At 39.7% G+C, this 16,538-nt stretch overlaps 1 protein-coding gene across 2 annotated transcripts in view; it reads right to left on the reverse strand.

Moving 5' to 3' along the window:
- Positions 1 to 16,538, reverse strand: part of opcml (opioid binding protein/cell adhesion molecule-like) — a 380,743-nt gene that overhangs the window by 2,153 nt on the left and 362,052 nt on the right. For both annotated transcript variants that reach the window (XM_076750080.1, XM_076750081.1), the window contains 4 exons: positions 10,262 to 10,399; positions 9,764 to 9,884; positions 8,597 to 8,748; positions 1 to 8,211 (listed from right to left, as the gene is read on the reverse strand). The exon at positions 1 to 8,211 is cut by the window's left edge and continues 2,153 nt beyond it. In XM_076750080.1, coding sequence (XP_076606195.1) covers positions 8,111 to 8,211; positions 8,597 to 8,748; positions 9,764 to 9,884; positions 10,262 to 10,399 — 512 coding nt within the window. In that variant the 3' untranslated portion in view covers positions 1 to 8,110. The remainder of the gene's footprint in view (positions 8,212 to 8,596; positions 8,749 to 9,763; positions 9,885 to 10,261; positions 10,400 to 16,538) is intronic.

Genomic DNA, 16,538 nt, shown 5'->3' on the forward strand with positions numbered 1-16,538 from the left:
TAAAACTGAAAAGCCTTCAGACAATCATGTTGAAGTATTTGGAAAGGCCTGGTCAAAATTCTCAGCAGGAAGTCAGCTTACTGATAATTTGTGGAATGACTGGAAGATAACTGCTCACAAATGACCCCCAGTCCAACTTGATGGAGCTTAAAAGAATCTGTGAGAGAATAATGGGAGAAAATCTTAAATTAGGGTGTGCCATGTTTTTGCACATGTTTCCAAGAAGGCTTGAAACTGAACTAGCCACCAAAGATGTCTCTGTATGTAATGAGGCAGGGGGTGATTTTTGTTTTCATATGAGATCTCTCTGGATTTTAATTTTATGCACCCACCCACCCATCCACACACACACACACACACACACACACACACACACACACACACACACACACACACATCTCATCTTAAATGTATCTATTTTAGATTAAGCTGCAACACCAGAAATGTGTAGAGTGAGGATTGAGAACTTTCTGAAGGTACAAATAATAGAGATGGATATCCACAATTCCACAGGGACAGAGCAACATAAATGTTCTGCTGTGAAACCTGGCATCCTTCCATCCATGCGGATGTTACTTTGACACGTACCACCTACCTAAGCATTGTTGCAGACCATGTATACCCTTTCATAGAAACGGTATTCCCTGTTGGCTGTGGCCTCCTTTAGCAGGATAAATGTAATAGCACAGAGGTATATGTCAATGATCAATCAACAGTGTCACATTGTGGCATTATTAGTAGACAGATGCTGGAAGAGACTCTGTCTATTCCAAACATATTTGAAATTATTGTACAGATCTAACTAGATTATCTGTCTAGATTAACTTTGACATTAACTGTAAGCACCACAGCTAATTCTTTCCTGTCAGACTGAATATTGATACATACAAACAGTACACTGTATACATACATGCACGCATACAAAAACCACTAACCCAGTATTAGCTGTATAATCTATCCCATTTGTAGCACCGTACCTCAAATGGTGGCATAAGAATCCCGGAGACTTCCCCTTCTCACAGCTTCGAAGGATGCAGGTGATCCCTCCATTCCTGCAGGTATCGAGGGATACTCCATTCAAAACCCAGATAAACTAATGTGCCGGTGAGCCGCTGCCATTGACTGATGTTGTTGTTCCACCTGAAGACGAGAGCACAGTCAAGGGCAGAGATCCGAGTGTATTTATATGACACGTCTGAGCTGATTGGACCCCGAAGGTTGACAGAGGCACTGACCGTGAATGACATCTGTTTTTCACCAAACAGAAAGAGCCCTTTCAAAGTGTGCAACATGCTCATTTAAGCATTAATTATGTTCAATCAGACAAAGGTTATACAAGGGTTAATATATGTTATTTTTAGGATTATTCTATTTTTTTGCATTGATCATACTGAAAGAGCTTTTGTGCCCTTCCTCTTCTTTGCCTTCAAATGATTTCTTGTTCGATATGAGAAGCGTCTAAGAAAAAACAAATTCTGGAGAGGTACAATAAATCTACAGACACTGTGGTGATGTAGGTCATATTAGAATTTTGACACAGTTGTCACAATTGTGTATGAAGTCATGTCAGGAGAAACTCCCAGTCAAAACACAATGGGAGGATATGATTCCCGAGAGAACAGGAGGAGTATGTTAGTTTGGCAAATACATCAGGGGGTTTGATGTTGTCATGACAACACAGGAAAAAAAAAAATGCTTTATTATCTTTTAACATGGAATGAGACAGGTTTTGCAGACTGTCACCTTAAAGCTGGTCAAATCCTCACATCAGTGAGACCAACCGCTGATTTTCTTGTTGAAAAGTCAATCTTTCAGTACATATTGGCGTGAGAAAATCAGAGTAAAAACATATCGTTGTTGAATCACAAAATATTGCATCCATCTGTCCTTGGGTGTGGGTGAAGACTCTTGGATGGAATGGTCTGCTGCCCATTCTGGCCTGCATGACTTCACCTACTGTCTTGCTCATATGAGTGGAAGGAAATGGCAAAGACAAGATCATAAACCTGCATAGGTGATGGAATAGGATGCATAGTGCTGCAGCTGCATGCACATCATCCCCTGATATGGAGATGATTTAGTCTCATACTGGCAGAGATTAGCCACACGGTTGACTGGGGACCTCAGCAGTTGTACAGGCCTCTGATTCATCCTCTCTCCTCCAGCGATGGCCTTGACCTGTCTTTGCATTTAGCCAGCTGCACCCACACACACACTCAAACACGCACACACACACTCAAAATGATTATGCCCATAAGTATGCTATCAGACATCCAGTAAATGCATCGTCATATTCCTGTTTTCTTAATAAAAAAAAGTCCTGCATTCATCAGTTCATATATTTTTTGCAGGAGGTCTAGTTGAGGATAAAACCTATTTTTTGGTGGCTTTAATCACGTGACTGATTTTAGATGTTGGAGAGTATTTGGTTATGACTGAAGAACATGCAAGGTGGCGTGTAATAGAGCCACTGACCCACCGTGTCAGTGGCTAGTGGAGCCTCTCTGGAGGAGAGTTCTGCTGAGATGGATCAAGAATGTGTAAACTGTGCACAATAGGGCAACATGACTGACTTAGCTTAAATGAGGGGAACTTAGAGGGAGGTAGACTGCTGAGATTTTCATAGTTGTGAGCCCCAATTAGATCAAGTTATAGCTTCCCTCTTGTCTTGAACTTTAATTTAATTCAATTTTAGATTGACACTTGTATCAATCATTTAAAAAAATATCAATCATAAAAAAAATGTTAAGCTGAATGTTAATCCTTACTTAGCTAGTTAAGTCAATGAGGGTGTTTGTGGACAAAGCAGTGAAAAAATAAATGAATAAAAAAAACAATTGTGATTTGCGTCTACAAACCATGTCAAAATAAAGCCATTCATCAATACAGCCGCTTGCAGTTTGTACAAACCAGCTCTTCACCTTACATTAAACTTGTTTATAGAGAAGAATCCTCATTGAATTTGTTATATCTGGAAGATTTCCATACTTGTGTTGTACTGTCATTTTTGTGACAAAGGAGAAAGGAGATTATGAGAGATGAAACAGCAAGTAATGCAGTTATTTTTAAAACTATATTATAAACAAGATTAAGCATTATTGCATGCTGCCAGACAATACACTGGATATCATCAACCCTCATGAGAACATTTTTACAAGACTTTGATTGAATATAAAGGCTACTCAAAGCGATATTATTTTATTATATTGGACTGGTTATGGGCTATATCTATAAAAATAAAATAACTTTTGTTCCTTCTTCCCTGCTGACTTTGGTCTGAGGAAAATACAAAAAAAAAAAAAAAAAGGACTCTGATTCCCTCTTGAGAGAAGCAATAGGGTTATATCTTGTAATGGGAACATTGTTGGTGTTCATCCTGCTGTGAGACCACTTGCAGGTTAGCAGGCTCATTCATTCATTTCAGGCTCATCATGCAGTCATAAAATTCCAAAAGATTTTATGTCAAGAAGCTTTTCAGGAGACACCTTTGTTTAACTTGACTAGGACTGAAAGAATTTGATTGAAACAGTTCATTCTGCTGTAACGTTGTAAAATGACTGGATATGTCATTCATTTCATTATGGAAATAAAACAAAATATTCTCGTTACCTTGGAATCAACCATCGGTAGTGTAATCACACCAGTGACTTTTAAGTTGTGGAGGTTGTAAGGAAAGTATTCATACACCCAAAACCTTGAGGGAAGAATTTGCATTAATATCTCACAGATCTGTCACTAGAGTGCATCTCCTGCCATTCATTTAAAGACACAAAGAGGTAACAGGCAGCTTGACTGACACCACAGTTAGCAGACTTGCCCCGCATTTTTGCTCTTTTTACAGCTTTTCTCTGATAACAAGGTTACACTGAAAGGAGCCCGAGATCTAACACATGCAGATATTGATGTCATTGTGCTGAGACTGTATCAATCCCCATCAGTTCTTGCAGCAGTGATACTAAATATTCCTGTTTATTAAGGAAGAGCAGCAAAAGTGAGAGAGAGAGAGAGAGAGAGAGAGAGAGAGAGAGAGAGAGAGAGAGAGAGAGAACGCGGGTGCTACTGGTATAAACACTAAGTACTGACAGGAACTCAGAGGACAGAAATAGCTGCCTTTATGGTAATGGTAGATCTTTTGTATTGGACTGGTTAGGCTAATGCATCTGTTAGTATATAATCTGAATGATACCTGTCAATTCTCTATGATATCAAATAGTTTTGTTCTTAAAGTTGTGACATTTTCTGGCCACCGTTTGAATAAACTGATACAAAATATATTTTTTTATATCTATGTTTGAGTGTCCTTAAATATTAACATGATAAATGGACTTTGGACGTTGGATCTTGGACGTACAGATGTTGACCATTCACCACGCTTTACAACACACGCCACATTCACGCATTCACACATGCAGTCATACTCAAACACCAGTGACACAGCATCAGGAGAAGTTCTGGATTCAGTAACTTGCCCAACGACACTTCGACATGCAGACTGGAGGAGCTGGCAATCAAAGCACCGACTTCCTGAGCCCCACCTGCCCATGTAGTAAACATGATTGCTATCATTTCATTTAGTTACAGTTACTAACCTATTAACTTTACTTTGCTTTAAATTTCTCTGTAAAGCACTTTGATTAAGAGTTTGGGGGGTTTTAAATGCGTGCTTGACAAATAAGATGAATTGGACTGACTGGACAATTTGCCATCATTCATTTGGAGTTGACTTTCTGGCCACCTGAAAAATGCAAGTCCAATATTCAGTATCTTATGCAGCAATTTCCTTGATAGCAAAACAGTGAAGCTGCGGGTGGTACAATCAAAACGATTAGCTGAAAGTGGCTAAAATGCCTGGTGAAACTGAGGTGAACTGCAGTGTTGGTGATAATTTTGTGTTGGTTTGCCACTACGAGTGACACCTTTCACATAACACATGCATGCAAGCAATTTTAATATAAAAGTGCTGACTAATGCAACTTTAAATGAAAGCAAAACAAGAACTGAAGAGTGACGGGAATGTATGGTGTCATAGTCAGAACAAATGACTTGCAACTTGGCTTCACATTTAACCAGTTTATGGACATTTTTGCAATCTCTCAATCAAATGATACGATGACTATATACCACATCGTGACTACCTTATGCTGAACCTCCAGTAAGGTCAGAAAACATATCAAACAGGTCAACAATGCAGCCATCAATGGGACCACACATTGCAAAATCAAGTGTTTCTTTAAAAAATAAAAAAAATAAAAAAAATTGACAAGTGAATTGTGAATACTGCAAACTTTAAATGCCCAGAGAATTATGCATTAAGGAGGATAATAGATAATGTGTAATGCATAAATCTAAAATCCTTAAACCATAAAAAGAAAAAAAAAATACTGAATTAAAAAAAAAAAACAACCCCCCCCCACCAAAAAAAAAAAAAATATATAAAAATAATTTACAACTCACCGTCTTTCGTGGTGCCATATGCAAAAATACACCTGAAGTAAATTCGAACATCACTTGTTTTTTAATGGGGATTTTTAACAAATTGATTTAAGCTTACTGACATCAATACTTTTCAGGTTAATCTATCTGGAATGGTGAGGGTCAGAATAACTGAGTCTGGGTCTCACCTGTCTGTGTTTTTTGCAAACCCTTAAAAAGTGAAATCACACCCTGTGACATGGTCTCCCACTGACTGGTTCACCATCATTACAAGCACATAACTTAACATGTGAGGACAACAAAGGCATTCCCACGTACATAAATCTCATCCCTGTTGTTTTGTCTTCAAGACGCTTCTTACTCATAGGTATGCACAGGAGTGAATTAGACAATAGCAGAACCAAAACATCACATCATCAATCACTTGTGCTTTAAGTATATTCTCGTCACAGGAAATTTCTGTCCAAGGCAGACAATAAAATATCCCTTGAAAATGCATCCACTGAACAGAACACAACAATCACTTCTGCAGTCTTAAGAGCAGTGTCTTATCTTGGGGCAAACCATGTTGAAAGCACACATTCATAACACCTGAAAACAAAAGAAGCTTCATAGCAGCTACACGGAACATTTAAGTTGACTTTACTATCCTGTTGATCATGAAATCTTCTAGCTGTGCCATCTGTGCCTTGGATGTGGACTGGACCTGTGTTCCAGCTCTACCCTGCCCACCCCAGGTGTATTTGAAATGAAGGGCTTTTCAATCAATCAACTTCTCAAACTTTAAATGAAAACACTTAGATGATAAACATAATAAAATGTGTTTTCCGGTTGACTGACAGCTCACGTTTGGGTATAAACCTTGATCACAGTTAATTTATGAATTAAATACATGAGGAAGCTCATTAAAGGAACTTACCACTGTTTTTATTCATCTTAATCCATTGCTATGATAAAATCAACTTAAATACTTATGATTGAGATACAAGCAATAATTCATCCCAGGGAGCATGTCTGTTTTTATCGATGTCACAGTTATGTTACTGTGGAGTGGTACTGTGCATACTTTTGATTTGCATTACCACAAATTGATGACTTAACCTTAAAAACAAAGAAAGCAGATGTGGAGTTTATTGTAATGAAAAAGCAAATTCCAAGTCACTACCATGACTTTAAATATTATACAGATATGAATAAAAAAGAAACACTGCCTAGACAGTATGAAACACAAATTTAAAAATCTTAAACTTTAGTATGTTTTTAGTAAATGAGACAAAACATGCAAAAACTCTGGCATGGTCCTTTAAGTAGTTCTATGGTTTCAAATTTACTGGTGGTGAATTCCTATTGACTGTATGCATTTTCAGAGACATTCTGGATTTTTAACAGATATTTCAAAGAGGACTACCATTTATTATTAACTACCAGAGCACTTATTTTCTATTATTTATTATTTGTGATTATCTGCAAAATATTTGGCTCTGTGAATCCAAATATCCTCAACTGCATTACAGTCTGCTGGTTAACCAAGTGAACTTGAGCACCTGAGGTGGCTGAGAAACTTAAAGGCTATTTATTAAATATGTTTGTATTTTGGAACAACTTGATAACTTACCATCAGAGTAAATCATACTAGTTGCAACATTAAAACAAGGCCAAAAATATCATGAAGAGCTTGTGGAAAATTTTGCTTTACGAATTTAATTTTGTTTCCTCAATTAACAGCAACACTTTGTGAGAGGTCACTTCAGTGCCATGTTGCTAATTAGACCCACTAAACAGAAGCTTTAGTGATGCCATGAGCACTACCTGTAGTTTAACAGTAGGCCTGCTGTTAAGTGAGTTTTAACCTTTAACATTTAATTCAGTGTGTCAGTGTAGAGAGCAAAGCTGCATACTGACCACACTAAATGACACTTCACATAAATGTTTGACAAAATCTGATTTTCTGTACTCGGTATGAACGTGCCGTGGAGCTGCTATGACACTGTGATTAGGTGTTTCAGAAATGCCATTTGATAAGTGTATGCATTTTGAAAAACAGTGCAGGAATTCTATGTACACATTTGTACATTTTCTACATACACTACGATGGAAATAAAAATTTGGATGCATTATGTTGTAGGACTTTGCCTGAGAAATCATGGTATACTATTTATTATTCTGAACTGTTTATCATGAAGGATCTGTTACTGTGTTTTGCATACAACTGTAAAAATACAGTAAAATTCAACAATCACATTGCATTTTTTCCTTTTTTGTCATTTACTTAAAAAAGCTTAATGGTATTGTACAGATATTGAACAGGACGTGACACAATAATAATAATCTGAATGTACACTTCAATATTGGGCAATAAACAGTCAACTATCAACAGTTACATGTATTTTTTTTCTTTTTCCCTTTTCACATACAAAAAGGTTTGGGATGACACAAACTCAGTAGTTCTACCATCATCAAATTAGTGCATGATTCAAATTTTTCCTCTCCTTGGACTGACGCCTCTTACTCTTGGCGAACCAACAGAGAACAGACTCCGATGCAAAGCCAGAAAGAAACAGAAAGAAAACTGAGGGTGAACCACTGCCGCTCCTGGGTTCCCATTCTTCTTATAGGACTAATTGTCTGTTCTTGCTGTTCAATGCTGAAAGAAGCTTGAAGGTTGTCACATTTCACATCAGAACTTCAGCAGGCAGAGTAAGGGTACAGTCAGCAGGAGGGATACGGAGCAACGGGGCAACACTGCAGCCCCATTCACATCATGCATCGCACCGGGACCTGTCGTAAAATAACACAAGACTTACTCCATCATCAGGGCCAGCATGGTACAATTCAGACCAAATCAATGCTCTGCTTCAATATGAACTGTGATTAACTGGAACACAAGTATTCATGCAGCTTATTTCTTCAGCAAAACAGGAGATTTACGTTGGTGCCTCAATTGCCATGGAAACTAGTAAATGGTAGAAAAGAGATGGTAAATCAGTGAATAACAAACAGGGGATGGCCTTCGTGTGAGGATTGATTTTGTTTTTATGAGCACAGTTGCTACCATGAAAACAAGCAGTCACTGAAAACAAATTTCAATAATTTAAACATAATTAACACTTTCATTCACATCAGTGTGCTTTCTGTATACACAGCATTTCTTTCATTTCCTTACCATAAAGGATTATGCTGGCATTAGTGATTCCCATGGTGTTCATGGCAACACAAGTATAGTTTCCATAGTCTTCTTCCGAGACGTTGAAAAAGACAAGCATCGATTGTTTACCTTGATTCTCTATCTTGACCCCATTTAGTCCATTGAAGAGCCTGTAATAAAGAGGGTAGTAACTGTCAAGGCTTCTGTGTCTGAGCAGTAAAGAACTTGTAACTGTGCTTTTTTATAAATCCTTTCAGAGACCATGTGTCTCTTTACCTAGACCCTCCATCAAATCACTCACAAATGCACTTAAAAATGTACATTTACATTACATTACAAATGCATTCACACCTGAGGACAGTGAAAGAAAAAAAAAAATCATACTACAGCAAACATTCTGAATACAGCTCATCGCTGTATTGAAGTAACTGTACATGTATTTGTGCACATCCTTCTGTGCATGCCAACCATCCTTCTGTTTTACTCATTGCATTTCCTATTCCTCTGCACTACATTGTCTTATTTCATGTTTGCAGATGCCAGTCATTTCTTTTATCAGCATTCTCCATCTTTTTTGTTCTTGAGGACTGATTTTTTGTTTTAAGAACTGACGAGCAATGCTGTCGTAACCGTCAGGGAACATTTAACAGTGCAACATAGCCTGTGTTTACATCAGTTTGCCAGCTCTGGGGATTCTCATAAACATCTTTCCAGTTTCCAGCGTTCAGCTGGAAAACACTGCATTATAGTATAATATCCTGTAAATCTCCAAGCCCAACACCCCACTGACAGAAACCAATTACAGTGTAAAAATAATAATGGTTGCCTTTGGTGTCCATGCCTGTTTTGCAAGTGATTTGACAGAAGATATTTTTAATGAAAATTCAGAATTTTCACAATGTGATTATAACCGAATATTTTGTCCACAGAGGAAAGAAAAAATAGGCCATGAAGGATTATCTCATTACATCAAAAAGCACATCTTATTTTAAACAAGGATATGTGTACAAAGCCATCACTTATCAGCGATGATGATGCAGTCTGTCTCATTTCAATTAAAGTAAGTCCACAGCCTGAAGCAGAATAGGTGTCTTTCTGTGTCTGTAATACTGAAGTATTACTGACTGTGCTACTTCAAACAATTCCAAGCCTGTAGAAATCACAGAGCTCAGAAGATAAACTTGCCTGCGGTCTTCTTTGTACCACTCAAAATCTGCCCTCGGGACAGCAGAGGCTTCGCATTGCAGGACTCCTTTTTGTCCAAGTGGAGTACCCGTACTCCTCGCTTTAGAAATGAAGGGGGGATCTATTAAACAAATGAATGAAATGAGTTTTATACAATGGTGTCATATAGAGGACATAATTGCATTGCTTGGTGTTCTGGGCTGCTTATTGTACTAAACTGTAAACTGACACAATGATGAACAAGCAGAAGCATGAATACAGACTGGGAGGGTGCATGTAACATTATTTACGATAGCATGCAGTTGAATTTTCACTCAACCATGACAAAATAAACATCTTCTAAAGACACAAACCCCCGACTCTATGTGTATAAATCACATAACATCCAGGTATAACTATTGCAGCAGTTGCTTATTTTTTTTCCACAGAAGACAGGTAAAAGAAAGTTTAATGACCCCCCCCCCCCCCCGCAATGAATGTGATAGTGTTGACCCTTACAGTTGACGGTGACTTGCACTGTCCTGACATCAGGGCTTGAGATGTCATTAGAAGCGATGCATTCATACGATCCTGACTGCTCTTTGGTGATGGCTGTCAGTTGCACATGTTCTCCCTCTGTTACAAATTTATGAGTGCCTGTGGAGAAGGAAAGAAGCAAAGGAAGAACTGCATGATTAAATAAATCTTATTATTGACAAGTAAATGACCTACACTGACCCTGAATCTTCTATCTACTGGTGCATATCTTGTATTGAATTACAGCAGCTTCTAATTGACGGGCACACAGTATGCTGGTCAGACAAGCCATTAGCCTGAAGTGGTTTGCTTAGCCTGCATCTGCTGAACAGTATGGGGAATTGTAGGGCAGTACCAGGGGTTATTTGTCCTGCAGCTGTCTGTCTTTTAGCTTTTAGTGTGGCTCCGGCAATGGCCAGGCTGATTGATGTGTCGTTCCACCATTAAGGTCCAGACGGAGATATCTCATCAACCATTGGATGGATTGTCATGAAATCTGGTTTATCCATGTGCAGTCATGGTCCCCAACATGTTAGTTTGTGACAACATGCAAAACAGATGATATTCCCATCAGCCTCAGATGCATTTTGTGTTCAATGCTAATTAGAAAACTGGGATGATTAAGATTGTAAACGTTCCCTGCTTATCATCAACATATCAGAATTATCATTGTGAGCATGTTTGTGTTCACTTCAAAGCACTCATGTGCCTAACGCATGCTTGGGTAGCTATTTGTAGACCCTTAGTCTTGTTATCCTGTAACCTTCCAACTGCCACTCTTATTGGACTTGAAGATACAGCATACAGCCTCTTAACAAAAGCTTGTCTCTAAATGCAGTTGTTGGAGTGGTTTGCCCCTAAAATGGGCCAAGCTTTCAAAAGTTGGTTCCCACTTTTACTGTAATATAACCAGTGTTTTGTTAGATCCTCCCTCCCTCTCTCCTGACAAACATGGGCCATCCATTCACCCAGTTTGTACATTTATAAAGCAGGCTTTCTGTTCTGTTTCTGTTCACTTGAGTAATTTTCTTAGACTCACCAAAACTCCCTACAGACTTGCAAAAGACATTATACAACTGATTTAAACAGACTAAGTTGACCAGTAAACTGACCTATGAAACATATTAAGGCAGTGGGTTGTTCCTTTATGCAGTGCACATATATACATTTAGTGCCTGATTATTCATTAACTTTGAATGGACAATAAAAGCCTGTTTTATTATGCTTTGCAGATACTGTATGGTACGTTGATGAGATTAAAAAAAAGACATTCCAGGTGACTAAGCCCTGTTTGTTCAGTTGTCTTTTAAATAGAAGACTACAAGACTAAGCCAAAGCAGCAGAGTAGAAAATGGCAAATAGAATAAGATATTGTGAATACCCTATTTGTAACACACTAATTGTTCACTAATTGCATGTTGTTTTTAAGTACATGCTGTTTTTATATGATGATGTCTAAACTTAACAGATGAGGACAATCTTGGGATTATCCTTGTCAAATACTTTAATTTAAAAGAAAAATAAATTCAAATCAACACACCACAGTAGCACTCTGCCCCTGAATTTGGGATTTGCTCTGTTTCCAAATGTCTCCATAGGGCAATGACAGCTTAGGGCATGCACTCATGGCACAAGAAAATAAACTAATTGCATCGAAACAAGCCCACTTGAGTAACACCACAAATTACCCCTGACACCTGCAATGTTAAAAGCATGTTCTGGTGACAGAGAGACCTTAAGCTGTTGCTGCGTGGGTGCAAAAATGGATAGGAACACTAATCCCAATCAGTAGAAATGTCAATCCAGCAATATCTCTACATTAGCATAATATCATTATGTTTTCCAAATCCTCAGACACTGTTGCAGCTGGCTGGGGATTCACTGAAAAGGTTGTGGGCTAGGGATAATCAGCTTGTTGCACATAACCAGGAAACAGCTAGCACAGGTAATTGAACATTTTCATCATGGATAACTATATTAGGCAAACTGTGGATGACAAAATGCTGTTGAGTAACTTGCTCGTAGTGTGAGACTGCTTTAATGATGGCCAAGGGTGGAAGGGAGTGTACTGTCAAACTACACTCTAATTACCTCATTGGCTTTGTACTACACTGGATTATTACTTCTAGAATTGCATATATATTGCAGTATTGTGTATTTTAGTATACAATGGCTTGAAAAACCTACAAATGCTTGCTATGTAAACGTAAGCAGATGGTATAATAACTAATAAATGTCTGAAAATTAGACTACAAAACTATCCAACATATTTCTTTTTTGATGCTGAACTATTATTGCTATTAATTATCACTGTTATTCCATGTTTATATGGTTGTTTATATTTTTGAGAATAAATGAAGACAGGTACTGGTTTGTGGGTTTCTATCAGCTTTCTGCTGATTCCCACTGAATCCACCAATGTATGAGTGTGTGCATGCATGTGCTCATCATGCCCTGTTAACAATAGTATGTCAGCATTCAAACAACAATTTGAGTACAGAGTTGAATTGAAAAGGACACAATCAATTAACTATTAATTCCTGTTGAGGAACTTGATCATTACACAGCTAGTACAAAATACACAGCAGAGTAGACAAAACATGGAAGTTAACAAAAGGTTAAAAGTAAAAGGATTAAAAGATGAAAGATGTTAAACTAAATTGTCCAGATGAATGAACATAAAGAAGTCATAATCATCACATATTACTGTGGATGAATGAGCATAAAAACAATCACCATCATAATCAACACCTACATGAGTGGTCTGCAGCAATAGCCATAATTCCAGCACAACAGCAGTGTCAGTATAGCATGACTAGATGACTAATAAGAGAGCCATTTAAGTACCAGGTGGCAGCCAGCACAAATGACCGTCTAAAAGCACTCAGTGGAGCACCTCAGCAATATTAACCATTCGCTTAAGGAGCTCTGCTGCCTAGACACCACTCTGTGCAGCTTTTGTAGAAAAAACACTGCAGTTCAATTATAAGCATTACAATAGAAAAAAACAAAGATAGCAGGAAACACCTTGGTACCATGAAAGCGATTGCTCTTGTCACCCACCATAGGAACCCCTCAAGGGAAATAATTATCAACTAAGGGGACTTGTAAATGAGGAATTTTGGCTGTAATGTTGTGTTCCCATCCTCTCTAGTGAAAAAGCAAGATGGTGAGACCAACTGAGTGCATAGGTCACTCTTAGCTGACGTCAGGGCTAAGAGGAGCACTGTTCTAATGGATAGCATCTTGGGAGAGATTTGGGCTACCATTCCAAAAGGGAAACCTCCAGCATGCAGCACCCGGGATAAATCCCACTGTGGTGCTAGAGGACACATGGCTTGACTCTATCAAAGGATGCAAAATAATCGATAATTGGCAGGATGAAATACATACAGCACACACTTTACACCAGAGATGGAGTCAAACGGCTACATACCAGCATCTGAAGCTAGGTAAACATGAGAGGCAGAGGACACAATGTGAGATTGAAGCTTCTCTCAATACAGCTGCTGAATAACAGACCCTCTACCCATGTAACACTCCCTAGAGGGAGCTTTTATGCCCTAGATAGTGTGCACAACTGCAGGGGTTAGTCCTAACCATTCCAAGTGTTAGTGTTTAGTCACCAGGCCCACAGCCACTTGCCTCATCAAGAGATGGAAAATTGCACTGTCTAGTTGTGATGGTGCTTCTCTGCACCAGGGGAGCTGCCACATGGCCAGGCATACTGGTGCCACTAGAATGAACACTAGGTTCTCAAAGAGTGTTAAGTGGTGAAGTGTTGCGTTTAGACAGGATTTGGACCCAGTAGCAGACACACAGACACGGGGGCAAGGGTAATATAGGAATTTATTTAGTTGATAATAAAGGGAGACTCAAGGTATGCAGGAAACTCATAGCTGGGAAGTTCTGGGAATAGCAGGTGAGGCACGAGGCACTGAGGTGGAGAACAGTTCAGAGATACGCTGGAGCGCTCAGAGCTCAGGTGGTATAAGTACAGCTTTGAAGGCATGTGGTGGTACAGGCACAGATGAAACTAGGTGGTGATGGTTGTGGACTAGAGGCTAGAGGCAGGTGCACGCAAGGGGCTGGGCAGCCAGGTGACAGAGACACTGGCGCTGGAGAACTTATGGAGCATAAAAAAAAAAAGAAACAAGAGATCAAGTACTGGTAATCGACACGAGAGAAAAAAAAAAACTAAATATCAACTTATACTTACAGATAGCACTAGTAAAGTGGCCAACTCTACCACTAAGCAGTGGAAACAATCTGGCAACGAGTCCTCTGCAGTCCATAGTCTTTATGCTGTGCTTGATTGTGGTGAGTCCCAGCTGAGTTGGAGCCATTTCCCAAGCCACCTGGAGAACCATGCCCAGTCTTTGCCAAAAAAGGATACACAGGAACCAAACCCCACACCTCTCCACAGTACACAAGAAAATAGTAGAATTTTTCCAAACCACCACAGTGAAGAATCGAGGGAGAGAAGGCACCCACTCCCAGTGGAGAGCTGCCTTGTATTCACAGAGAACCATGGTGTGCATTGCACATTATCTTGTGAGTCAATCAGATTCCCCTTCACCTTGCCAATCCTGTCCCACAATATCTGAACAAGTGTGGAACTCAGTTTCCACTCATTGTGTGAGGGACCAAACCAAGACATCTTGTCCACAGTACAGTTCTGTAACAACGGAGATGCACACTCTGATGGAGAGCAGGTGTCTGTGGGACCACAGCAGGAGGCTCCTGGCCTATTTCCAGCAGCCAGGGCACCTAGTGTTGATGTACAGTGTCGCTGCCATGTTGTCTGTCCTTACTATGACATGTCTGTTTGTCAGCAGCAGAGCTAAGTGTTTTAATACTTTCCGGACTGTTAAGACCTCCAGACGATTTATGTGATGGGATGGAGAATTCTCCCATTTCCCCCACTACCTGAAACTCACACATCCTACCCCAGGCTGGTGAAATGTATTCCCACTCAGCTGTCAATTAATGACTGGGTGGAGAGTGGAAAGCTCTTTGACCCAAAACCAGTGTTGGCAAAGGGTATACAACTTCTACTTTGTGAAGTACAGCTTTCTCCTGGGAGGTAGCCATACGGATTAGGTTGTCTGAGTAGAACAAAACCCTGACCCCTTTCCTGTGTAATGGCTCCAGCACCATTTTCATACACTTGGAGAAAGTTCGTGGAGCCAGAGAATACATGAATGGTAGCCAAAAGTACTGGTATTGTACTTCTTGGAAGAAGTGGAGGAATTATATGTGATTGGGAATGAGCCAAGTGTGTTCAAACCCTTTCTGGAACAGGCCATGCTGAGATCACCACTAACTCGTCCTGAATAGTGGGAAGTTGGGGTTAATTCTTTGAGGTCAGTAATGCATATTTTAAGTGAGGATGTATTACTCATGAAAATGTGAGGAAGTCACTGGGCTATACCTGCTGTACTGTGTGTGTATGTATGAGTGGCAGCAATCCTCTGTTTTGTGTCAGAAGCATGTGTCAGAATCTGTGAAAAATATGAAAAATGCTCAATGGAATCAAAAGTGGACTGGCTGAGACTGTTCTGAACTGCTTTTTAAGAAAAAGAAGTTTGACCTGAAAAGCGCCATTGTGTTTTCTTTGCCACTGCCACTGACGGCTGTGTTTATGAGATGGCTTTGGTGATTTGGACCAAGTGCATGCTGACAGCTGGTTCTTGGTGGGGTGGGGTGTGTTGAACCACCACAGTGCCACAGTGGGTGCTTGTGGAAGCATGGCTGCAGGTCGCCTCTTCCGTGAGTGATGATCTTGGCAAGGCTGAGGTGCAGCTGTGCCCCAGGAGTTCCTTCTTTTCACCCTCTCCATTTCCTTGACTACTTCATGCAAGAGAACTGTGGCTTTGGAGGAGTTCTCCAAACAGTCCCCTGAGGAATATGGGACCATCCATCTGTTCCTTCCTAATGAGAGGGGGGAGCTGAGACATCTGCAGCCAAATATTTCTCTTCATCATAAACTACCACACCATAATCCTGGATACAGATACTGTTGAGCACTGATGAGAGTCTGGACAGCTGTCATAGCCTTCTCAACGTCATTTGCTAGAGCTCAATAAAGCAAGACCACAGTGGGAACATCTGGCTGGAGCTTCTCGTTGTAAAAGTCCCTAAGAGGCCACGACCAGGTGCAGACTGCCAGCACTGTGATGCCACTCAGATCTGCCACCTTCCTGAACATGCCCGGTAAGTCGTTGAAAAGTCCGCTTGCAGCTGGCATACAACTACC

The sequence above is a fragment of the Chaetodon auriga genome, chromosome 15 (genome assembly GCF_051107435.1).
Source record: "Chaetodon auriga isolate fChaAug3 chromosome 15, fChaAug3.hap1, whole genome shotgun sequence".
Classification (NCBI taxonomy): Eukaryota; Metazoa; Chordata; class Actinopteri; order Chaetodontiformes; family Chaetodontidae; genus Chaetodon; species Chaetodon auriga.